This window comes from Monodelphis domestica, chromosome 1 (genome assembly GCF_027887165.1).
Source record: "Monodelphis domestica isolate mMonDom1 chromosome 1, mMonDom1.pri, whole genome shotgun sequence".
NCBI classification, from domain to species: domain Eukaryota; kingdom Metazoa; phylum Chordata; class Mammalia; order Didelphimorphia; family Didelphidae; genus Monodelphis; species Monodelphis domestica.
This window is the reverse complement of record NC_077227.1, coordinates 376,768,446-376,794,445: the sequence shown is the minus strand read 5'-3', so window position 1 is coordinate 376,794,445 and position 26,000 is coordinate 376,768,446. Positions and strand designations below refer to the sequence as shown.

The window sequence follows — 26,000 nt, the reverse complement described above, 5'->3', positions numbered from 1 at the left end:
GATTTCTTCTGCTCAAAGAGAATACCTGCTCATCTTACTTGAACAACAATTATGCCCTTTACTCATCATTTAAATTCCTGATCTCTAATGACAGGCAGCTCAAAACCATGTGAAGTTGTCTATTCTACAAAAATACTTTGTGCCTTTATGAAGTCCTTCTTGATATTGAGTCCAAAACCTGCCTTCCTGGTTTCTGGAGTTAAATGGAATAGATCTATATTCTCTCATATGATCGCTTGCCTTTTTCTTCTTTTTCTTCTTTTTCTTCTTTTTCTTCTTTTTCTTCTTTTTCTTCTTTTTCTTCTTTTTCTTCTCCTCTCCTCTCCTCTCCTCTCCTCTCCTCTCCTCTCCTCTCCTCTCCTCTCCTCTCCTCTCCTCTCCTCTCCTCTTCTCTTCTCTCCTCTCCTCTCCTCTCCTCTCCTGTTCTCTCAAAACAGCAAGGGCTAGGCACTCAGGATTAAGTGATGTGCTCAAGCATCATCAAACAGCTAGGAAGTATCTGAAGTCAAATTTGAACCCAGGTTCTCCTTACTTCAGGCCTGGTTCTCTTTCCACTGTGTTATTTAGCTGCCCTCCTTTTTCATATAGTATAAGAAAGTGAATGAGACCTTTTCCTGAGTATTTTCTTTTCTAGGTTAATAGTCCAATGTAATGGAAAGAGTATTAGATCTGAAATTAGATGTGGATCCAAGTCCCAGCTTTGCCAGTGACTAGTTGGGTAATTTCAAACAAATTATATTTACTTCCTGAAATTCATTTTCTCATCTGAAAAAATGGGGATGGCATTGGTACCTATCTCACAGGATTGTTATGAAGATAGCACTTTACAAAAACCTTAAAAGTCTATATAAAGGTATGTTGTTGTTATTATTAATGTTAGTGGTAGTAGTAGAAACAGCTAAGTAGAAAATGTGCCAGGCCTGGACTCAGGAAGACCCTAGTTCAAAACAGGCCTCAGATACTCATTGTGTCACCTTGAACAAGTCAATTAGTCCTGTTTACCTCAGTAATAGTAATAGTGGTAGTAGTAGTAGTGGTGGTAGTAGTAGTAATGGTGATAGTAGCAAAACTGTTCCTTTGATTTTAGAGAACTCTCAAAAAAGAAACTCTATCAGTACAGGTCAGCAACCAGCATGCTGGTATTTTAGCTGTAGATGAAGTACTGTACCTGAATGTACAGTTTTAAAGACTGGTCTGAAGCACTGAAAAGATTAAATGAGTTGTCCAAGGTCATACAGCCAGCTGGGTCAGGGAAAAGTTGAACCTGAACTCAGGTCTTCCTAGTTCAGAGGCCTTCTCTCTTGCCACCCTATGGTACTGCCTCATTATGATATAAAGAGAAGGATGGTGAGAAAGATGACAGTAGCAACCACACTTGGAGGAATCTCAGGGTGCATCTCACTTCCAACCTTTGGTGGTTCTTAGTCCAATGCACTAATTTTCTCATTAGAATCAAACCTGGTAGGGAGGTAGGTGGCACAGTGGATGGAGAGTCAGGCCAGGAAATGGGAGGTCCTGGGTTAAAATATGGCCTCAACTACTCCCTGACTCTGTGAACCTGGGCAAGTCACTTAACCTGCCTAGCCCTTACCACTCTTTTGTTTTGGAATCAATGCTTAATATTGATTCTAAGATGTAAGGTAAGGGTTAAAAAAAAGGAAAAAAAAAACCAAAGCTGCCTGAATAAAAGACACACGAGCCTGGCAAGAATGTTTAAGGCATGATTTTGATGATACTCACCTTGGCATGTCTGGATTTTTTTTTTGAGAAGCATATTCCAGACAGTGACTTCTTGACCTGAAGAAAAACATTATCCCTTCTGAGCTTCTTCCAGTGACACCAGGGTGAGAAGGAATATGGATGCTAGCAATGGACCCTTGTAAATTTGCACTGGTTCCTTTAGAATAATCCCTCCTTGAAAATATATGTAGACAAGAAGGTGGCAAGATGAGGCTGAGCCTGGCTTCCTTTGTCTGACTCCCTCTGTGCTTTCCTTTTCCCTACCCCTCTTTCAGTGGTGAGCCAGCTCTCCCATTACTTACACTGCCAGCCATAAACGCCTATTTATTTGCAGACTAACTTTCTGGAGGTTTAATATCCCCTTGAATTACAGTACAATCTCTTTCAAGTTATATTTGATTATTTTTCACATTTAAAAACATGAATACAATTACCTCATGATGGCATGTGCCATTACAGTCAGAGATAAAATAGTATCGCAATACTATGGATGCATCTTATACAAGTAGGCAGCCTCTGAAAAATATATCTCCAGCATGGAACAAGATCTGCAGTGATAGGTGCCATATAAATGCATATAGAACAATAAATAGATACAAAGGAAACAGATGTTGAATAATTAATCCATGCTTCTCTCTAGAAACGAGCTTTATAAATCTGTCTCCAGTGTTCATTTATTTCTAGAGAAGCAAATATTTAAAAGTAAAGAATAAGTAATGTCCAGGAAGGAACAAAATAATAATAATAAAAAGGAAAAAAAACCCAAAGAAGAAGAAAGAAGATTGTGGATTACATTATTCTAATCTACTGCTGGCAACATCCAGCAAGATCATAGATGGAAAGATGGAAAATGTGTTTATTGTATGCGGTGCTCCATTGTTGTCCATTCACTGAGGAGCTGCCACATTGATGTGTCTAATCTGGTCACCAGTCACTTGTGTCACATTAAAACACTGAACCTGGTTCCCAGGGCCAGCCTGTCTGTAAACTGTAATTATACACATATCACTTGTGAACATAGAGAGCATCACATGGCTTACAAAACACTTTTACATCTATTATGCAATTTGATAAGCATTTTTTACCTCTCACAGGCTAGGCACTGTGCTAGGCAACAGGATACAATTACAAGGAATGGAATCATTCTTTCTCTCATGGAGCTTATATTCTAGAGGAGGAATATAACATGCACAGATAAATAAATATGAGATATATACAAAGTAAATTTTATGTCATTTTGTTCATAGGGGAGGGGTGGGACTGGGCTAACACCTTAGCAAGACCAAGAAAGACCTATGGCATGAGGCACTTGATTCTCATAGCAACCTTTTGAGGTAGGAGGCAGCAGAGAATCCTGGACCTGTGTTCAAGTCTTCTCTTTGAGCCTCAGTTTCCTTATCCGTGAAATGAGAATAATGATAAATACACTACACATGATAGAACTGTTGTAAGGCAAGCACTCTGTAAAAATAATATAAATATAGAGGGTTTTTTTATTCTCATTTTACAAATGAAGGAATTAAAGCTTAAAGAAGTATCCTAGATAATACTAAAGGGAGGTGAGATTCTTCTATGGCAGAGAACTATATGGTAAGATTAAAAAGGATCCTCCAAATCCTTCCACAAGCTGCCTAAATTCTGTCAATCAGAGTTTAGATTGGGTTAACAAGCTCCCCTTTTAAAATGTTCCCTCTGACTGTTATCCACTCAGGCCTTAGAGTGAAATGCCAATTGATCCTCCTCAACTGTACTTAGAGGGCATATAGAAAAATACTACTGATTGGGGAAAGGGGGAGATGAGTAATCTTGGAGGAAAGCACTGGTTCTATCATTATAGGGAGTTGAGGGAAGCTTTGGACCGACATAAGTTCGTTCACTGGGGGCCTTGGAGTGTAGGAGAGGGAAATGAAGGAGGTAGGACAGAGGAGAACATTTACCTACTTTGCAGTTTTACCCAAAGATGGCCCTGATCATAGCCAGTGAGTGAGTTCAGTCAACAATGTGACCTGGCTCCTAACAATGTTAATGATCATCTGAAGCTGAAGTAATAGTATAGTGTCCAATATCAGGGAATGGGAATCTCACCTCACTGATCTCCTCAAACCATTTCTATTGTGTTTAGTTCTGGAAGCCCATGTTTAGGAAAGTGGGTAGCAGCCAGACCAGGACAAGCAAGATGGTAAAGGGCTTTGAGATGATGCCATGTGAGGATTGACTGAAGTAGCTAGGGATGCTTATCCTGGAAGAATGAAAACTATGGAGCTGTCCAGTTATTTAAAGGCCTTTCATGTAGATGAAGGATTAACGTTGCCCTAGGGAGTAAAATGAAAAGCAATGAGTTGGAAAGAGAAAAAGTGAGGTTTCATATAAGGAATGTTTCTTAACACTTATCAACTGTGTAATGGGCTACTTTTGCCAGGTCATGGCAGCTAAATGGCTCAATGGATAGTGCTGTGCCTAGAGTCAGGAAAACCTGAGTTCAGATCTAATCAAAGACACTTAATAGCTGGGTGGCTCTATGCAAATCACTTAACCTCTGCCTTAATCCACTGGAGAAGGAAATGATAAACCACTGCAGTATGTTTGCCAAGAAGACCTCATGGACAGTGTGTGGTTCAGGGGTCATGAAGAATCAGAACAACAACCACAACAAATGGAAGTCCTCAAGAAAAGACTAGATGGCCATTTGTTGGGCAAATTGTAGAGGACGTTCTTATTTAGATATTTATTGGATGAGATCCCTTATAACTGAATTGTGTGATTTTTATGATCATTACATAGAAAAAGGAGGCTACTGAACCTTTATCAGTGGGACATGATTTGAGTTGTTTCTCTAAAAGGGAGAACAGATTCGTTTTTGAGCTAGTGGAATGTAAATTCCTTGAAGGCAAGAACTATCTCACTTTTGCATTTGTATTCTCAATGCCTAGAACAGTGTCTGGCACATGCCATGCCACCAGCCTGACTGTTGTGGTACAGTGGATAGAGCTCTAACCCTGGAGTCAGGAAGACCTGAGCCTTCATGAGATGAGATAATAATTGTAAAGCACTTACCCAGTGCCTGACATATAGTAAATGCCATATAAATGTTAGTTATTATGATTATTTCTGTACTTCTGATCTGAAAAGACAAAGCTTTACAGGGTGAAGGTATAATATAGTTTACTGCAAATCTAGCTCAGAAAGAAAGCATGTTGAGGGTATAAGGGCTATCTTTGCAAGGCCATAATGAATCACCTCATTGAGATCTGGGGCTTTCCTGCTACAACTTGATCCAGGATTTTGGATTCCATAATTGATGTCCTAGTTTTGTAAAATACTGGGTTGCTTTTGTGATTCTTCTTTGGGAAAAAGGGTCATCGAAGATTAACTCAGAAAAACCATTACATATCAGATTCTTTCAACCCGTTGCCCCAATGTCAATAGCATTTACAGTTGATTATCTCATTTAAGGACAGTTTTTGCCCAGTGCGGCCAAGGACATGGGTTCATTTTCCAAAGTGGGAGAAGGAAAGGAGAAAAATATTTATGAAGTGTCTACCATGGACTAAACACTTTACAATTATTATCACATTTGACCTTTACAACTTCTCTGTGAGTTGGTGTTATTATTTTTCCCATTTTATAGTTGAGGAAATCAAGGCAGAGATTAAGTGAGTTGCCTGGAGTCAAACAGCTAGTCTGAGGATAGATTTGAATTCAGGTCTTCTAGACTCCAGGCCCAGAAGTCCATCCACTATACCACCTAGCTGCTTTATCAATCCTGCCTCTACTAATAAGGAATTTGTATTGATCTCTCCAGGAACTAAGATAAAATTTTCCCCAGCAAAGGTTATGTGAAAGATATGGGATGATGTTCCCCTAATATTCCTCCCTCAGCTAAGTGTCTCTTGTCCCCATATATCTATGCAGGGACAGCTAGTCCCATGGCAAAATTCTAAAACTGGACAATTTAGCTTGGAGTCACTCGCCATCTCTCTTTCTATGGTACTTCCTTAACTCCAGAGTTTTTCATTAGTCCTATGCCCCCAAGTGCTCATGGTTCCCCAACAATTACTTTATAGCCATCTTTGTCTATTCCTGGCAAAATCCAGTCAGAACCCACAAGAAAATTTTCCTTCCTATTTGATAAAGTAGTTGAAGATAACGTTTCAACATCTGGTAATAATTTAATATTTTCTTAGACAATATTTTTCATTTTATTTTGGAAGAGCTACTGCCTTCCTGGGAAAGTATAGTTCATAGAGTCAGTCTGGAATGCCTGAATGCCTATACACCAAGCCTAAAGAGTCTAAGAACAATTACTGCCTTCTTCATAATTATTTTCTTGTCAAACATTAGGCCATGAGCTAAGGAGTGCCTGTTATCCTGGAACTGATAACAAGCACAGTGGTCCCCTGGCTTTCCTAATTCACTGCTGAATATGAAGAAAAACCTCTCCTTCTTTAGGTGCCTATGTGGCTAGTCTATTCTTATCCCTGAAGCAATTGATACCAACTGATCATTCATTGATTTTTCAATCCACTCATATTTATAATGCTGGGGCCTACATAAGTCTGGCTTATAGTTGTCAGGAACCAGAAGATGGGGAATTTGTACTCTTCGGGCACTTAAAGGACAGAGTATCTATAAGATGAAAGAAGAAAACCATTTAACAACAGGACCAGGGATCTAGACAGCAAACAGAGTTAAGTGACTTGCCCAAGGTCACACAGCTAGGAAGTATCTGAGGTCAAATTTAAAAAAGATCCTCCTGACTCTGGGCCTGGTGCTATATTCACTGTGCCACCTCACCCCCTACCCCAATCATCACATTCTTCAGAGCCTAGATCCAGTTAAGACCAGTTTTCTGACTTTTCCAGGTTTCAATAATTTCTTCCTCCTTTGAATTCTTCTAGCCCTCTTCTTCTGAACTATAAAATCCATCATTTTGGCACAAATTGTCTTGAGTTGTTCACTAGTTGATTATCTTCTAATTGACTCTTACAGTTGTGAGGGTCTCAAGAGATCATTTAATCCAGTTCCTCCCCCTATCCAGCAACTCTTTCCTCAAACACTTTTGGTGGTGGGCAACTCCCTTGATGTTTTCTTGGTAGCTGTAGAGTAGTGGGAAAGAGTCAGATCCAAGTCCCTTATTTCAAAACTTTCCTCCTCTACTTCTATCAAGTTCATTTGCAAATAAATTCACCTCCCCCACCCAGAGAGCCTTTAACTAAGAATGCAAAAGAAAATGGGGAAACTGAGGGGGAAAACAATCATAGGAACCAAACAGCAGAGGACCTGGGTTCAAGTCAGCTTCAGTGGCTTAATGATTTGTGTGACTTCAGATAAATTGCTTAATCTCCCTGATTATCAGGTTCTTCATTCGGGGCCAGCCTAGATACCCTCCAATGTCCCTTCCAGCTTTAAATGCATGATCCTATGTTCTCTCCAAGAGTATACTATGTGCTCTCAAAATTCAGGGGCTGCTTATTCTTCTCCCACAATGCCCTGCACAGGCCTGTGCACAAAGTATAAACAATCAAAAATCTGTTATTTGATCTGGAACCTGCCAAATGCTGGTCAGTACAAAACAAAGAGGACTGCCTGTTTAAGGTCCTATTCTGCAAAGAGTGGATGAAAATCTATTCTGCAAGCCAGGACTTGTACTGGAGTTCTTTTCTTTTTATCTCCTAACTCACCATGTTTGTGTTCAGGATACAACTATACCTGGAACGTCAGCAATGTAGACAGGTAACCTAACCCAGAGATATGTCTGAGACAAAGGAATGACCTGTCTTGGATTCCTTGCTGTTTCTCTCCCACCAACACGAGCATTTCTTTACCTTCTCTTCTTTCCCATTGGAGGGGCAAGTTATTTTGTTTTTTGAGTAGCAAGGGAGAAATCAGATTTCTGATGATCTAAGGAATATTTCAATTTAATTTCTCCAATACATATTAAGCACCAGCTGAGTGCTGGGCACACACAGTGAGTGCTAAGTGCTGGGGACTGCCACACACAAAATGGTTTCTGAACTCAAGAGCTTACTTTTATTGTGCTCTGATTTTTTCTGAAGGTATAATTATAATAACAGTAGTAGTCAATTATAGTAACCAAGATTTCTATAGAACCTACTACGTTTGAGACACTCTGCTAAATGATTTAAGATATTGGTCCTCATGACAAGCCTGGGAGGTAGGTACTATTTTTATCCCTATTTTCCAAATGAAGAAACTGAGGAAAACAGATTGAATGACTTGCCATGGTCACACATAGCTAGTTAGTGCTGAGGCTGTATTTGAACTCAGTTCTTCCTGATTCAGATCTTCACTCCATATCTACAATTCTATCCACTGGGACACATAGTTGCCTTAAATGAAGAAACTGAGTTCAGTCACTTACCTAAGATCACATAGCTAGTATGTGGCAGGGGTAGGATTTGAACCCATGTACCCTGATGGATAGGTTTACTAAAATTATCTTTTCTATCTTTTTTTAATTCTTAGTTATAAAGTTATATATAAAGTTATGTAAAGTTATAAAGAGGGCAATTTAAGTAGGAATGAAGGTGATATAAAGGCAAAATTTATCCATTAAAAGTTGTTTTAAATGTAGTCAGAATTGAATGTAATACTAGAGATTCCATTTGACTAGGATACAGTGCAGCAGACCTGTTCTCTCATGTTCTGGACACCAGGCTTCTAGTTTAAGACTGCATAGGATTTTTCCCCCACCTCCATCAAATACCATGGAAAATGGCAACCACTCTGACATCAGATACCATTCATGGCCCTACAATATCCAATACCTGGGATTTATACCACTGCTATCAATTAAGTAGGGCAGTGTTTATCCTCCCCATTTGCCAGATGAGGAAACTGAGGTTCCAGGGAGTGACATGCCCAAATCATCCATCTTGCTTAAATCATATCTTTGGGTTCCTAGCCTACCACCATTTCTAATATTATGCTCCATTCCCTCAGTATCTCCTTTCAAAAGAAGCTTAGAAGTTCAAATTAAACAGTTTCTGAACAGCCTCATTTCCACTTGCATTTATAGTCCTCTCAAGCTCCTAAAGCAAACACAAGTTAAAATATTAAACATTTACAAAACAGTTATTAATCACACACTATATTAAACACTCAAGCTGAGAAAATGCAGATGAGATAAGCTGGCATCCCTGCCTTCATGGAGTTTATACTCTACAAAGAGAATGACATTAATATAGATATTCCTTATATACAATTTTACAGAAGAGAGATGCAAAACTGTTGGGGGAGGGTTCCCAGTTCCTACACTTAAGCAGAGACCAGAGAGGGCTTCATGGTAGTTGTGGCATTGAGTTTAAAGGCTAGGGTAGGAAGAAATTCTTTGGGACTCCTGATGGAGAAACCCAAGTTTGAGACTTTCCTCTCTCCCCCCACAAAAAAAAAAGGGAAACCTGCTTTTAGAAACACTGATAAAAAGTTCCCTCCTCCTACCCTCTCAGTAAAGCAGGGAGCCAAGAATGAGTAATTGGGGGGGGGAGGGGGGAGAGGGGGAACTGTGAGGAGCTCCCAAGAAAAACCAAGGCCTCAGTAGCAAATTCTGGAGAATGGCTTTGTGTCCTAAGGTGGAAGGCTTTAAGACCCTCTTTCTAAAGCTCCTCAGTCTTTAAGGTATCATTCTCCTCCCTTCTCCTCTCCCTCCCCCAGTTGTTGTTACCTACAATAAGTAAAAAAGGTTCAGTTGTAACAGGGCAAACTGTAACAGCTCAGGAGAAAGAAGTGCATTTCTACTAAAGATCTTTACATTGCAGGGGAAGGAGGGTGAGGCTGAGGCTGAGCCAAGCCAAGGCAAAGTTTCCTCAGCAGTATCCCCAGTACAGTCCTAGGACCCCGGATCGGGAGCTAGAGGAGGTCTTACGAATGACTGTAGTTCACCCTACCCCTCCATTTTGAAGAGAAGGGGGAAAAATGAGTTAGAAGTTAGGACAAATTCACTTGCCCGAGGGCACACAGGTAGGGGGTGGCATGGCCAGGATTCAAAGCTTGATTTTCCTAAGTTACAAAGCCACCTTTCTTTCCACTGCAAGCTGCTCCCTGATAAAGCGGGAGGTCAAAAGTTTTCCACCACTACTTGGAGATAAGACTCCTTTGAAAACCAGGAGACATAAGGGGAGCCGGGCAGGGGAAGAAACAAATTTCCTTAGAAAGCAAAGTGTCTCTAGCTGGATCTGCTTCCTTAAGACTTCAGATGCCAGGCAGTGAGGGAGCCTTTGTTGGTCCCTCAGCTCCGTCCCAGGAAGTGAGCGGATCAGAGCTCAAGGTGCCAGCGCCCACTCCTCTCGCACCCTAAAGAAGTCGAGTAGTCCCGAGCAGAGCCCCGGGTCCGGAGCCTAGAGCCTGCCAACCCAAGAGGCTGCCCAAGATCCCGGCGCTCGGAGAAAGCACTGGGCACGCCCGGAACAGGAGACCCCCAGTCTCCAGGGTTAGTGTAGGGGCTCCTCAGGATCAAAGAGTACCTGAGGCTTTCCTACCTCCATTGCCGACTTCCAGGAGCCCCAACTGCTCCAGAGCTTTCACGAAGGCCACGATGATGAACAACACCACAATCATCTCCAGTCCTTCCAAGTTCATGCTGGTAGCTCCCTCATTTACAAGGACGCATTTCTCTTTGCCCCTCTCCTTCCCCCTTCCCCCTCACTCCTCCCTTACAGGACTGGGGAATGAGATGTCGGTCCGTCCGAGACAAAGCCGACCCGGTCCCAAGCATGGCACGCCTTAACATTCCTTCCCTACCCCCCACTGTCCCCGACATCCCGAGAGCTGACAGCTGGCAAGGAGCCGGGCACCTCACTACCTTCCACTACTAGAGACATTCCCGGAGCTGCTAGCCCTTAGCCCGGGGATCTCTGTCGCAAGGTATATCCAGGCTACAATCCTCTTAGCTTCGGAGAAAGCTTTGCCTCTTCTGTCTCTAAGGCAACAGGACCCACCCGGGACGCCTCTCCAGTGCGAATTCAGATCCATGGAGTGCTAGCAATCAGGCTAGACAACGGGTAGACCCGGAATAGCCACTCGGTGGGTGCTTTTTGCAGCTACAGGGATAATTAGAGGCCCCTGGTCTCGGAGGACCTTCAGTGACAGGAGTCCTGGAGGTATGCAGACCATCAGATCCTTGATGGAATGGGGGTACAGGCAGGTAAGAGAGGTGTGTGTGTATGTGTGTGTGTGTGTGTGTGTGTGTGTAGGGTTTAAAGGCTTTAGAATTGGAAGAGACTATGGAGTTCATATAATACAACTCTGTTATTCTTCCCTTTACAGATGGATAACTGAGGCCCAGGGAAGGGAAGGGAAGGGAAGGGAAGGGACAGGACTGCCCAAGGCCCAAACAAGTTGATTGGAATTAGGGTCCTCTGATGAATGTTAACTCTGTGCCAGGCACTGTGCTTAAGACTGCCTCCACTTTCCCATGGATCCTATCTTTGAACCCTTACTAGAACATACCTGGGGGGGGGGTGACTTAAGTGAACTCTTCAGTGTTATACATAAGAGAATGGCTATGGAGTGAGTCTCTTCAAGTGTGACCAATGACTAGATTGTTACTTTGGGCAAGTCATTTCCTCTCTTGGGGTTTCAGTTCCCTCTTCTATAAAATGAGATTAAGTCTTGATGATCTCTAAAGTAGATTCCAGTTAGAAAGGTGATTCAATTCCATGATTCTATGATACTGAGATAGACAGGCACATAGATAAACAATTTTAATTTTTGAAAGCTTTTCCTTCAGAATCCTACCTCTTTTTTACTTTAAACTATTATTCCAAGTTCTCCTTGAGCCAAGCAGAACAAGTCTCATCAACGGATCATAGATTTAAACTTGGAAAAGATTGAAGAATTCCTCATTTTACTGATGAACAACACAGACCCAGAAAAGTGAAGCGACCCATGCTCAAGGCCATTCAGACAATAAGTGGCAGAAGTAGGCAGTGAACAATTCAGTGTATTTTCCCTTTTCCACACGATAAATTCTTTGCATTTGAAGCCAGTGATTATATCCTGCCATCAGTCTTCTCTTCCCTAGACAGGATTTCCCTAATTCTGTCAAACTTGATATGACCTGACCTGACCTTACCTTCTCTAGCAGGTGAGGAATTCACACCTTGAAAACAGAGGTTCAGGGTCTTTTGGCTAGACCCATTTCCTCTAAACCTATTTATTCTTTTAATAGATCCTCTCATTAAAGAACACCTCAGTTAGTTAATTCATCACTTTATTAATAATGGCTATTAGTATAAGCATTCTGGGAAAGCTATGAGAGTTCTCATTAGCCTCTGTCTTCCTGCTCATGTCCTTTTTCAAAACAACTTAGAAAATACAAGTCCTCAGGGCAGAATGTGCCCATTCTGCTGCCCTCCCAAACCTAATCATTGTTTCCAGCTGCTAATGTGGGTTAAGTGCAAAGGCAATTTATTATGAGGGCAGTGTTAGGAACCATTTATTTTAGATTAGGGAGGTTAAAACTACAGGCCCCTGCCTACGGAATCTGGAGAGAAAAATGGGAATATTTGTAGTAGCTGGAGTCAAGGAGAGCTCCACAACAGGGCAAGGGTTGTTTTAACTTTCCCTTTTCTTTATCAGTCAATAGATATTTGCTGAGATCTCACTGTTTGCAAGCCCCTATGCTAAGAAAAAAAGAGGCATAAGGTATAAACACCTCTTCTGTTCCTCTACAGCCAATCTTGCTGGGAAACCTAGACTAACCTTTGGGAGACGATAACTACCGACACAAATGCAAAGTGACAGATATTACAATAATAATAATGATAATAAATAGCAATGATAATGTGGTGCAAGTGGATAGAGTCCTGGATTTAGCATCAGATGCTATAGGTTCAAATACAAACTCTCCCCTTATCACCTGTAAGGCAAATCACTTTTTTCTAGTTTTCCATTTTCTCATCTGTAAAATGAGTGGGGTTGAACTAAATGATTTCAAAGATCCTTTCCAAGTCTTCTGACAGGGAGCAGACCTCTGCTAAGGGGAGAGCTTTGGGCTGGGGCAGTCATCTGAGGAGGTGGGAATTGAGGTAAACCCCAAAGCACAGATAGGATTTGGAAAAGACTGGGGAGTTTCCAGAATTGGGCAAGTAGGATGGTGAAGGACTTCCAGATCCTGTCCTAATTTACTGTTGACCTTAGTCAGAGGTCTCTGGGGTAATTAGACTGGTCTAGTGTGCCCATATCCCTTTTCATACGGGCTAGAAGTTGCTGAAATTAGAGGGTAGAGTTTTTTAGCTTCCTATAAAGTGGAGGAAATAAAATCCAAACCAATGTCTCCTTCAGCTAGTCATAGTGTTGCAAGCTTCCTGTGTTCATTGAGCTGCCACTTGCCTTTAAGGAGTTGAAACTTCACTCAGAAGAGGCATAGGCAGAAGACATTGCAGGAATTAATTAGGTGATAGGGAGGTATTAGTGGGAGCCCCATAATCTCTCTACAAATGTCACTATGTCAGAATCACAGAGCTCAAACATGTCATTTCTGAAAGGAATCTTTGGAATAACAGAATGTTAGGACTGGAAAAAGCCTTATTTATAATTCCTTATTTTATCAGTGAAAAAAACTGACTCCCAGAGCTGAAGTGATTTGACCAAAATTACACTATTAGTCAGTGACTAAGCCAGGATTCAAACCTATATTTTCCCAGTCTCATGGCACTAACTTTATTTACATCTATTTTTTGCCTTTGTATTATTTCTCCACAACCATCTACCACTACCACCACCACCACCACAAAAATCACCTTTAAATTTTTTAAAATTTATTTTAAAATATTTTTCCATGATTCCATGACTCATGTTCTTTCCCTCCCTTCTTTCCTTTCCCCTTCCTGGAGCTGATTACCCTGGGTTATACATGTTATTACTTGATACCTATTTCCATATTATTCTTTTTTGTAATAATCTTTTAAAAACCCAAACCCCAAATCCTATATCCATATAAATAAGTGAAAAACCACATGTTTTCTTTGTATGCAAAAACCACTTTTGTAACAATGAAATAGCTAAGTAAAACAAACCAAGCACATGGTCCATGTCTGAAAACATTTACCTTATTCCACACAGAATCTACCACCTCTCTGTGTGACTGTTACCATGATTCAACTGCCTTCTTATTCTAGAACATCCCTCCATCATACCAGTCCCCTTTTCCTATTGGTGAGTTCTTTCCAGTGACCTTGATTGTAGGAACAGGTCCAAGTTGGCCATACTTCAGAAATGGTAAATCCAACTATATTTTCTTCTTATGGCCCCAAAGTCTTGGAACTATTTCTTTTGGGAGCACCATTATTCCTCTAGTTACTCAGTTTTCATGAAGTCAGCGTCATTCTTGGAGTCTTCTATCTACTTCACTCCTCATATTCAGTCAGTTGCCAAGTTATCGATTGTCCTTCCACAGAACCTCTCACATCCACTTTCTTTTTCTCCACCTACCTAGTTTGAGCCTTCTCATCTTTGACCTAGACCACTGCAATGGCCTCTTAATTGGACTCCCTACCTCTAGTTTCTCCCTTTCCAATCTATGGCATGGATACCAAATTGATATTTCTAAAATATGGCTAGTACCATGACACTCCCTTACTCAAAAATCTTCAGCAAATACTTCTCTTTAGGATAAAATATAAATCTTTTAGTCTGACATTTAAAGCACATCAAAGCCTTGATCTCACACATATTTTCATTTTTATTTGCTGTTATTCCTCTTTATGCATTCTCTGTCCCAGTAAACTGACCTTGTTGCCATTCTCAGGATATTACAATCTCAGTACCCTTCTACAGCTGTCACTACATGTCTAGAATGATCTTCCTCTTCATCTCTACCTCACGAAATTCTTAACTTCCTTCAAATCATAGCTAATGTGCCACTTCCTACATGAGCCTTGTCCTTGTCTTCTTCCTTTTGACCCCTATACATAAATGCATACAAAAATCCCAGCAATAATTAATATTATCTCTCTTGAAACTACCATTGTATACACTTACTTGTTTACATGGTGTATCCCTCTAATAGAAGGTACAAAAGGTCACCTTAGAGATGTTGTTTTTGTCTTTGTATATCTGTAATATGTGTGTGCATCTGATGTAAATGCATCTATAGGGTTGGAGTGGGGAAAGGGATTTGATTTTCCTCCCCCAAACTAACTGATATAACCATAAAGTAAGGTTCAGAATAAGAACTGAGGAGATTTCAATATTCTGTTGAAGTTCTTTATGCTTTGCCCTTTACAAAGTGTGAAAAGTGTCTCTGAATTGGAAGGGAGCTGTCCAGTGGCTAAGTGAAGATGGGTTTCATGCCAGCTGGTCCTTAAAAACAAGGGTCCAGCCCAGAGAAAGCTCTCCCTAGGCACAGTTGAAAGTCATTCATCATGGAGCTAGCTGGATGACAACCAGCTCTGTGGAGCTGTGGAGACATACACAGTATCCTAGATAGGAAACAGCTTCAAAAACCATGACCTTTGGCAGCAGCAGAAGAGAGCTGACTATGTATTCAAGAGATGAGAAGAAGAAAACTAGGGAGCCCTGTGAGAGACCCATCCAGAAGAGGGACTACAAGGAAGAGTATTTCATGAGAAAAGAAAGGATTTGGGGGCCTTGTAATATAGAAAGCATGAATTATCTTGACCATAAGTGTTCTCTATGTGTGTACCTCACTACTATTGGGGAAATTCTTTCAGCTGTGAGAAATGGGACCTCTTGGGAGAGATAAACTCATCATCATTGGTGGCTGGATGACTGTAGCTAAAATACAGGATGCTAGACTGAAAGCAAAGATATATTAGCATACCAAGGAATACTGTTCCAATGAGTTCAGCTTTCTAGGGCACAGATTTGGTATTTGTAACCTTTCAGGCCCACTTGAGTACACAGCCAATTCAGTAGCATTCTGTGGCAACTTAGGAGAGATAAATATAGCATTTTACAGAAAATGGATGGGCAAAAAGAGAGAGAGAGAGGGAGAGAGAGAGAGGGAGAGAGAGAGAGAGTGAGAGAGAGAGAGAGAGAGAGAGAGAGAGAGAGAGAGAGAGAGAGAGAGAGAGAGAGAGAGATTAGCTAAAAAAGAAAGAGGGATTATTTGGAATATAATTAGCAAGATTTATTATATTCCCCATTTTAAGGACAGGAGTCAAGAAAGGGAAGTGATCAAATACTTTTATAATTGTTAAAGAAGTCCTTTTAGAATATAACTGTAGGATCTCTACCCAAGAACAGCAAATAGTTGTTACCTCATTGATGAAAGCATCTACTTACTGGATCCTTACATGGTCCTTCAATAAGGGTTGGGGACTTTTTATCATTAGGTCACTAAGGGATTGGAGGATTGAATTTATTATGATGTTGCAAATGATGTTTGCCCTCCTCATAACCAATTTAGTCTACTTGTGTTCATTTTCCCATTGATGCTATGGGAGAATATACTCTCAGATTTTTGTCAAAGGGGACATGGTTTCTGCTCTTACTATTCTATCTTAATTAATGTCTTTATTTTGAGCTAAATTGTGTCTGCTGGCTGATTACTAAAGGTGAGTGCTACCAAGTGAAAACTGGGAAAAGAAGGAAAGGTCTCTTGAAAGGGGTGCTACAGTCATCCCTCACTAAACTGTGGTTTGCATATTGTGGCTTCACTGTATTGAGGTTTTTTTTTTTAATCTAATTTTGCTTTGCAGAGTTTTTGCTATATTTTGTATATGTGGGATTTTGTAGATGAATACTGTACTGTACACAATGGAAATGCAGTACACCACTACCCCTTGTGCAAGTCTGCCAATGTGAGATTGTGCATGGCTGAGTGCAAAGCAGGTGTTTCTGTATTCTCTGATGAAATGAAAAATGACCAATCACAGCACTGTGTTCTATATCCTGGGTGCTGATTGGCTCAGTCTTTATAAGAGTGTGGGGAGGAGGGTTTATAGGGCCTTTCTACACTGGAATGTAACTTCTGCAATAGGTGAGGGATCACTGTACACTTCTCCCAAATAAAAGAACAGTGACTTGTTGGGGCTATAATAACTGCTAAATAGGGGAGGGAGGGAGAGACTGAGAGACAGAGACAGAGAAAGACAGAGACAGAGACTTCTTTTCTTGGAAAGGACTCCCCAGAGGTCATCTAGTCTAATACCCTTATTTCACAGACTATGCTACTAAGGCCCATAGAGTATAATTGACTATCTCATGTCACACAGCTAGGAAATGAAGGAGTCAGGATCTCAGAAACCATTCAGAGATTCCAAACAATCACATCTCTAGAACTGTAGATGAAGTTTCAGAAACTAGGATGAAAGTTCTTATTCTTATCACTATTCCATAAGAATGAATCATTCTAAAATAGACAAAGTACTGGTTAATCTAATTTAAAAAAGGAAAGAAGAAAGGCAAATTAACAGCATCAAGGATGAAAAGGGGTATCTCACCTCCAATGAAGAGGAAATTAAGGCAATCATTAAAAACTACTTTGCCCAACTATATGGCAATAAATATACCAACCTAAGTGATATGGATGAATATTTACAAAAATATAAATTGCCTAGACTAACAGAAGAAGAAATAATTTTCTTAAATAATCCCATATCAGAAAAAGAAATCCAACAGGCCATCAAAGAACTCCCTAAGAAAAAATCCCCAGGGCCTGATGGATTCACCAGTGAATTCTATCAAACATTCAGAGAACAGTTAATCCCAATACTATACAAACTATTTGACATAATAAGCAAAGAGGGAGTTCTACCAAACTCCTTTTATGACACAAACATGGTACTAATTCCAAAGCCAGGCAGGCCAAAAACAGAGAAAGAAAATTATAGACCAATCTCCCTAATGAATATAGATGCAAAAATCTTAAATAAGATACTAGCAAAAGACTCCAGCAAGTGATCAGAAGGGTCATCCACCATGATCAAGTAGGATTTATACCAGGGATGCAGGGCTGGTTCAACATTAGGAAAACTATCCACATAATTGACCACATCAACAAGCAAACCAACAAGAACCACATGATTATCTCAATAGATGCAGAAAAAGCCTTTGATAAAATACAACACCCATTCCTACTAAAAACACTAGAAAGCATAGGAATAGAAGGGTCATTCCTAAAAATAATAAACAGTATATATCTAAAACCATCAACTAATATCATCTGCAATGGGGATAAACTAGATGCATTCCCAAGAAGATCAGGAGTGAAACAAGGATGCCCATTATCACCTCTATTATTTGACATTGTATTAGAAACACTAGCAGTAGCAATTAGAGAAGAAAAAGAAATTGAAGGCATTAAAATAGGCAAGGAGGAGACCAAATTATCGCTCTTTGCAGATGACATGATGGTCTACTTAAAGAATCCTAGAGATTCAACCAAAAAGCTAATAGAAATAATCAACAACTTTAGCAAAGTTGCAGGATACAAAATAAACCCACATAAGTCATCAGCATTTCTATATAATTCCAACACAGCTCAGCAACAAGAACTAGAAAGAGAAATCCCATTCAAAATTACCTTAAACAAAATAAAATACTTAGGAATCTATCTCCCGAGACAAACACAGGACCTATATGAACACAACTACAAAACACTTTCCACACAACTAAAAATAGACTTGAACAATTGGAAGAACATTAACTGCTCATGGGTAGGACGAGCCAATATAATAAAAATGACCATCCTACCCAAACTCATCTATCTATTTAGTGCCATACCCATGGAACTTCCAAAAAAATTTTTTTACTGATTTAGAAAAAACCATAACAAAGTTCATTTGGAAGAACAAAAGATCAAAGATATCCAGGGAAATAATGAAAAAAAAAATACAAAGGAAGGGGGCCTTGCAGTCCCAGATCTCAGACTATATTACAAAGCAGCGGTCATCAAAACAATTTGGTACTGGCTAAGAGACAGAAAGGAGGATCAGTGGAATAGCCTGGGGGCAAGTGACCTCAGCAAGACAGTATATGACAAACCCAAAGACCCCAGCTTTTGGGACAAAAATCCACTATTAATTTATAAAAACTGCTGGGAAAATTGGAGGACAGTGTGGGAAAGATTAGGCTTAGATCAACACCTCACACCCTACACCAAGATAAATTCAAAATGGGTGAATGACTTGAACATAAAGAAGGAAACTATAAGAAAATTAGGCGAACACAGAATAGTATACATGTCAGACCTTTGGGAAGGGAAATACTTCAAAACCAAGCAAGAATTAGAAAGAGTTACAAAATGCAAAATAAATAATCTGGATTACATCAAATTAAAAAGTTTTTTGTACAAACAAAACCAATGTAACCAAAATCAGAAGGGTAGCAACAAACTGGGAAACAATCTTCATAAAAACCTCTGACAAAGGTTTAATTACTCAAATTTATAAAGAACTAAATCAATTATACAAAAAATCAAGCCATTCTCCAATTGACAAATGGGCAAGGGACATGAACAGGCAGTTCTCAGCCAAAGAAATAAAAACTATTAATAAGCACATGAAAAAGTGCTCTACATCTCTTATAATCAGAGAGATGCAAATCAAAACAACTCTGAGGTATCACCTCACACCTAGCAGATTGGCTAACATGACAGCTATGGAAAGTAATGAATGCTGGAGGGGATGTGGCAAAGTGGGGACATTAATTCATTGCTGGTGGAGTTGTGAATTGATCCAACCATTCTGGAGGGCAATTTGGAACTATGCCCAAAGGGTGATAAAAGAATGTCTGCCCTTTGATCCAGCCATAGCACTGCTGGGTCTGTACCCCAAAAAGATAATCGACAAAAAGACTTGTACAAAAATATTCATAGCTGCACTCTTTGTGGTGGTCAAAAATTGGAAAATGAGGGGATGCCCTTCAATTGGAGAATGGCTGAACAAATGGTGGTATATGTTGGTGATGGAATACTATTGTGCCAAAAGGAATAATAAAGTGGAGGAATTTCATGGAGACTGGAACAACCTCCAGGAAGTGATGCAGAGCGAAAGGAGCAGAACCAGGAAAACATTGTACACAGAGACTGACACATTGTGGTACAATCGAAGGTGATGGACGTCTCCATTAGTATCAATGCAATGTCCCTGAACAATCTGCAGGGATCTAAAAAATACTACCCACAAGCAGAGGATAAACTGTGGGAATAAAAACACTGATGAAAAGCAACTGCTTGACTACAGGATTGGAGGAGATAAGACTGAGGAGAGACTCTAAATGAACACTATAATGCAAATTCCAACAACAGGGAAATGGGTTCCAGTCAAGAACACATGTGATAACCAGTGGAATCATGCGTCGGCTATGGGAGAGGGAAAGGCGGGGGGGCAGGTGGGGAGGGGAGGAAAAGAAAATGATCTTTGTTTCCAGTGAATAATGTATGAAAACGACCAAATAAAATAATGTTTAAAAATAAAAAAAAGAATGAATCATTCTCCTTTTCTTTTTTTCTTTGTATTTGCACTAAAAGTATCAAAATGTGCCCCCGCCCCCATCACTTCCATTTACTTGAGGATTTTGATAAGTATTTTTGAATTAAGGATTATTTATTTTTTTATAGCTGAATCCTAGGGTCTAGTTCAGTGTCCAAAACATGGTGAATGAATAATAAATTCTATGATGGATTGATTAATTGCTTTCTGGTCTCAAAGATCTCAGAAGAATAAAAAGTTGTAGGTAACCCAACTTGAGTTCAAAGCCAAAGTCAGACCTTGACTAGCTGTGAAACCCAGGCAAGTGACTTAGCCTGTGTCTCTTCAGTTTTCTAATATGTAAAATGGGGATAATAGCAGACATCTCCCAGGGTTGTTGTGAAGCTCAAGCAAGAAAATATTTGGAAAATGCTTTACCAAGCAAAGTGTTATATAAATGTTAGCTGTCATTATCATTACATGAACTCAGGAAATAAGGTAGGAAGGTTGTGTACCTAGAGGGAGAGATAATAGAGAGATAACTCCATGAATGCCAAACTGCCATTCACAATTAAAAAAAATAGGTTAAGGTTTCTGGCATGTTGGATAGATTCTCTATGGAAAAAAATTATACAAGGATGAACAAGAATTGCACGGGATGAGAAGGTGTGGATGGACCAGTGGAGAGAATATTCACATCAAAGATATCTAGAAATAGTTGTATATGTCAATCTAGTGTGTAGTACAGTGCCTGATACATAGTAAGTCCATAAGAAATACCTGCTATATAGCATATAATTATGTTATTCATTAGTTTATTTAAATGTTTTTGTTTGTAGTGCTTACTAAATATATGATAAGTATATTTGAAAGAAAGAAATACTTGTTGATTAATTAGGAGATTTTGCCCTAGAGTGAGGTTGTGATATTCTTCCTCCTCCTACCCTCCCTCCACTTCTACCCCAGGTTGCTTGATTTGTCTGATTTTCTCATAGGACAGATGGTTTCCAATGATTCCACTTCCTAACATGACTCTCCCTGTTTCCTAGAAGAATAAAAACAAAATTCCATCTTTCTAAAAGGTGTTAGGAGAATCTTGGAAGTCTCTGAGAAACTATGGAATGCTCCACATCTAACTGGGAGAGCTAACTTACAGGATAGTATAGTAAATACTTTGGAGAATATTCTCACCTACCAGAACTTTGTTATCCTGAAAGTAAAGTAAATATCTTAGGGAAAAAAACATTACTAAGTCAGGTGCCCAACCTCTGATTCCTTGCAGTCTCAAGCCTTTATTCTCTTTATTGAATCTGCCTTGTTCAAAGTCACAGTTTCTCTTTCTGGGAAAACTGCATTCTCACATCTTTGTTGTTCACTCTGTTTTTTCAATAAAAAATGATGCATTCTATAAATTGAACACATGCAATACTGATGAAAGTGGGAGTAATTTGGCATTTGGAGTTTATCTTCTCTCTCTCTTTTTTAAAAAGGTCATTATTCCCCAACAGAGAAGTGGTCAAAAATATGAACAAACAGTTTTCAAAAGTAGAATTGCAATCTGTTAACTATCTTATGAAAGAATGAGCCAATTCACTAATATTATAGGAAAATGAAAATCAAATATAATCCTCAAGTCCAGCAAATTTGTAAAGGCATCCAAAAATAGATGGAAATAATGTGGGGGTAAGAGGGGTGTAGAAAGACAGTTATATCAATTCATTACTTATGTACCTATAAATTGGTACAACCATTCTGGAAAGCAATTTGGAATTATGAACATAAAGTGGCCAATATCTATATACTTTGATTCAGAGAGTCAGTTGCTAGACATGTAACCCAAGAATTTCAATGACCAAAAAAAATGTTTCCTTATACACCAAAATAATTATAGCAGCACTTTTCCTAGGTTATAAAGAACTGGAAACAAAGTAGATGCCCATCAATTGGAGAATGGCTGAACAAATTATAATACATGAGTTCAGTGGAATATCACTGACCTAAAACTAACTATGAGGCAGTCACTGATCAGAATACCAGGGCTCTTGGATAGAAGTTTCTCCAAGGCACAATCTCTGAGGTGGGCGATGAGGTGGTTGACTTGGAGCCTATGGAATAAATGGCCTGAGAAGAGAATTAATTGTCTTGGGGCCCTAAGAGGTTAAGTGTTTTATTCAGAATCATAAAGTTAGTATGTATCAGAGGGGAGACCTGACCCTAGGTTTTCCTTACTCCAGAAACAGTTCTGTATTAGTCAATGATCCTAGAGGTAATAGAGAGCCATTGGTGTATATTGAATAGGAGACAGTATGGTCAGATCTATAATCAAAAGGGAGCTGAAATGCAGGGAGGAGAGGTGACCATATGGGGGAATAATGCTAATGACCAGAAATTTAAAAACATAACTGTGAAAATGAAGGTTGGGCAGACTGGGTGTTTTCCACAAAGGGAGGCCCCTAGAGGAATTTATCAAAGGGTAAAGGGTAACATCTTGGTGGAGGGATGTTATACTGTGAGAACTAAAGGAGTAAAAGAACAGAGGAGCCAAGATGGTGAAGTAGCAGAAAGAAATACAGTGAGCTCCATCTAAAAAACTCTTCTAAATAGATCTAGAAAGTGTACCAGATAGAATCCTGATTGGGAAATGCAAGAAAAAAAATCATAGTGAGTAATTTTTTTTCCAGCCCACGTCATGGGGTGGCAGATTAAAAGGTCTGTGGAAATTGGAGATGAGGTCTGGCCAAGAGCACTTTGCAAGAAAAGGTCCCAAATCCAGCATAGAGGGACTTAAACTTGTGTACAGTGCCAGAACAGGTGCCAACTGGCAGGTTGCTTACTCTCCATTTCTTATTCATAGATCTGAAAGACCGGTAAGGGGACTTCCACCTAAGGGTATTGCTCCAGGGTTTGGAATACTGGAATTCCCCAGGCTGAGTATCAAGAGAGAAGAAAGTATGGAAACAATCATCACTTATGTGACTCAGACCCCAAAGGCAGCAAGGGCTTCTCAGTTCTAATCTCTAGTCCAGTCTGAATCTATAATAGAATAATCAGGACAGGAATCCTATATGAAAGAGGAAGCCTATCACTGAACCACCAGAGCTTTGCAGTAGATTGATAATGGCTGAGTCCAGGAGTAGTCTGCTGAAATTCTAAAAAGACTGAGCTCATAGGCCTGTTGATCAGATCTAAACTAAGGTCAAGACCAAGGTGAGCAGCAATCAGGTTGCCTTGGATTAAACCACTTTGGAAGCACTGAATGCTTGCAATATCCCCAGCCTGACCTGTCCTTGAGATGCTAGACTATCACAACACTCAATAAACCAAGAAAGCAACAGCAGGACTACACTAGTTATTCCCTCCAGAAGTGTGCAAAGTTTAACCCTAATGTTAAGACTAAAGTCAGAAAGTATACTAAGTTTGTTCTGAGAATTAAAAGAGATAATATATGTAAAGTGCTTATCACATAAATGATATTTTGATATTGTTGTGGTGATTGTTATAATAAGAATATATCCAAAAATCCCATTATTAAAAAAAAAACCAACATTATGGTGAAAGGCACACTCAGGACACAAACCAGAAGAAGAATATGACTCCCAAATATCCACAAGCAAAGCCTTAAAAACAGAACAAAACATAGCCACAACACAATGTAAGCACAAATTCAACTAGAATTCCCAGCTGATATGAAGCAAGAGTTTAAAATTTTTTTAAAAAAACAAATGAAACTAGAACACTAGAGAAAAAAAAAGCAAAAGAAAGAATTGGAAAGGAACACATCAGAAATGTACAAAATACCCATATTTAAAAACAAAACTCCCTGAAAATAAGAATGGACTAAATAGAAGCTAAAGACTCAAGGAGACAACAAGAAATAATAAAACAAAGTCAAAAGACTGAAAAAAATAGAAAAAAAAAAGTGAGCCATCCCACAGAAAACAACTGACCAGGAAAACAGATCTAGAAGAAAAAAAATTAAGAATCACTAGACTAACCTGAAAACCATGATCCTTCCCCCCAAGAGTCTAATCATTATATTTCAAGAAATCTTTACAGGAAAAATGTCCAGATATCTTAGAATGAGAGCGCAAAATGGAAATAGAAAGAATCTATTGTCCATTTCCTAAAAGAATTCCTAAAATGAAAATTGCTAAGAACATTATAGTTAAGATCCAGACTTTCTGAGTCAAAGTAAAAATACTGCCAGTGATCTGAAAGAATTCAAGTGCCAAGGAGCCACAGTTAATGATCATACATGATTTAACATTCAGCCCTATATATCAGAAGGCAAAGGATAAATAGGCTTATATCCAAAAATGATCTGCCCAGCAAAACTGAGTATAATCTTACAGTAGGAAAAATGAATCTTTAATGAAATAGATGACTTACAAGCATTCTTATTAAAAGACCAGAGTTGGTTAGTAACTTGGAAGTGCAAATATAGGAATCAAGAGAATCATAAAACAATAAATATGAGACCTTGTAACATTATGAAGATTGAAATGAGCAGAACCAAGAAAACATTACATACAGCAACAGAAATGCTGTTTGAAGAATGACTTGTGTATGTATTGTGTATGCCTGCAGAGAAAGAACTAATAAATAGAAACAACTGAGATATGGTTTTATAAATAAATATATCTTTTTTGTCAAATGATGCCTTTTCTAGTGCAGGGAAGAGAGGGAGGGAGGAAGATAGATGGGAATTTTAATGTAAAAGACAAACAAAAAAAAGTAAATGTGAACAAACATTCATAAAGGACCAAACAAAGATGAACTACTTACATCCTAATATGAGGAGATGATGCATATATATCTCTTGTGAACCCATCATGGGATGTCAAAGATGGAGTCTAATTAGATAGAAGGGTTGGGAGCCTTGGTATTTCTTGATGATCTTAAAAGAAGAGTGGAAAAGGAGGGAAAGAGGAGTACACCAAAGGAAGAAAGAGTAGAAAGATTAAGGAAAATTACTTCACATAATCAAATAGAATGTACAAATAATGAAGAAGGGGGTTGGGGGAAAAGCTAAAACTTTAGCTTTACTATCATCTAAACTCATCCATGAAGGAAAGAATATATTCATTTGGGACAGAAACACCTTTTATCCAACAGGGAAATTGAAAGGAAAAGAGAGAAGGGAGAAGGGAGAAGGAAGAATTAGAAGAAAGGTAGATGAAGGAGAAATTAGTCCTAAACAAAACAAACCCTAAATAAGTACATACAATTAATTGGAGAATTTTTGAACAAACTATGTTATGTAAGTGTGATAGAATATTACTGTGTTGTAGGAAATAGTGAAGAGGATGGTTTCAGAGAAACCTAAACTGTGGTTTGTAGGAACTGAGGCAGGGTGAAATGAATAGAATGAGGAAAATAGTTTAAACAATGGCAATGGTATCATAAAAATAGATAATTTTGAAAGACTTGGGAACTATGATGAGTGTAATTTTTTACATTCCAGAATACATTTCCACAATTCCAGAGAATTGATGAGGATGAAATATGATACTCACTTCCTTATAGAGTGCAGAATGAAACATATATAAACATTCATGTGTGCACATGAGTACACACATATAATATTTTTATAGATATTGATATCAACATAGATATTGAGTGCATGTTTGTATACTGAAATAGCCAATGCAGAGATTTGCTTTGGTTGACTATGCATGTTTGTAATGGGAGACTTTCTTTCTTTTTCAATTGGGAGGTGAAGGTGGGAGAGAACTTTGAAAAAATTGCTTATTGAAAAAAATAAAATTTAATATAAAAAATGAAGAAATACAGATTGTGCATATTAATGGTTCTCAGACAAGATGGATCTAATGAACCATAGTCAATTTGCTTATATTTGTC

General features: G+C 39.0%; 1 protein-coding gene across 5 annotated transcripts in view; it reads right to left on the bottom strand.

Annotated features, from left to right (window-relative positions):
• Positions 1-26,000, bottom strand: part of KCNIP1 (potassium voltage-gated channel interacting protein 1) — a 598,407-nt gene that overhangs the window by 93,534 nt on the left and 478,873 nt on the right. The window contains exon 1 of one of the 5 annotated variants that reach the window (XM_001370339.5): positions 10,239-11,188. The exons of the other annotated variants lie outside the window; for them this stretch is intronic. Coding sequence (XP_001370376.1) covers positions 10,239-10,338 — 100 coding nt within the window. The 5' untranslated portion in view covers positions 10,339-11,188. Of the gene's footprint in view, positions 1-10,238; positions 11,189-26,000 lie in introns of those variants that run through there. 5 annotated transcript variants of the gene reach the window in all.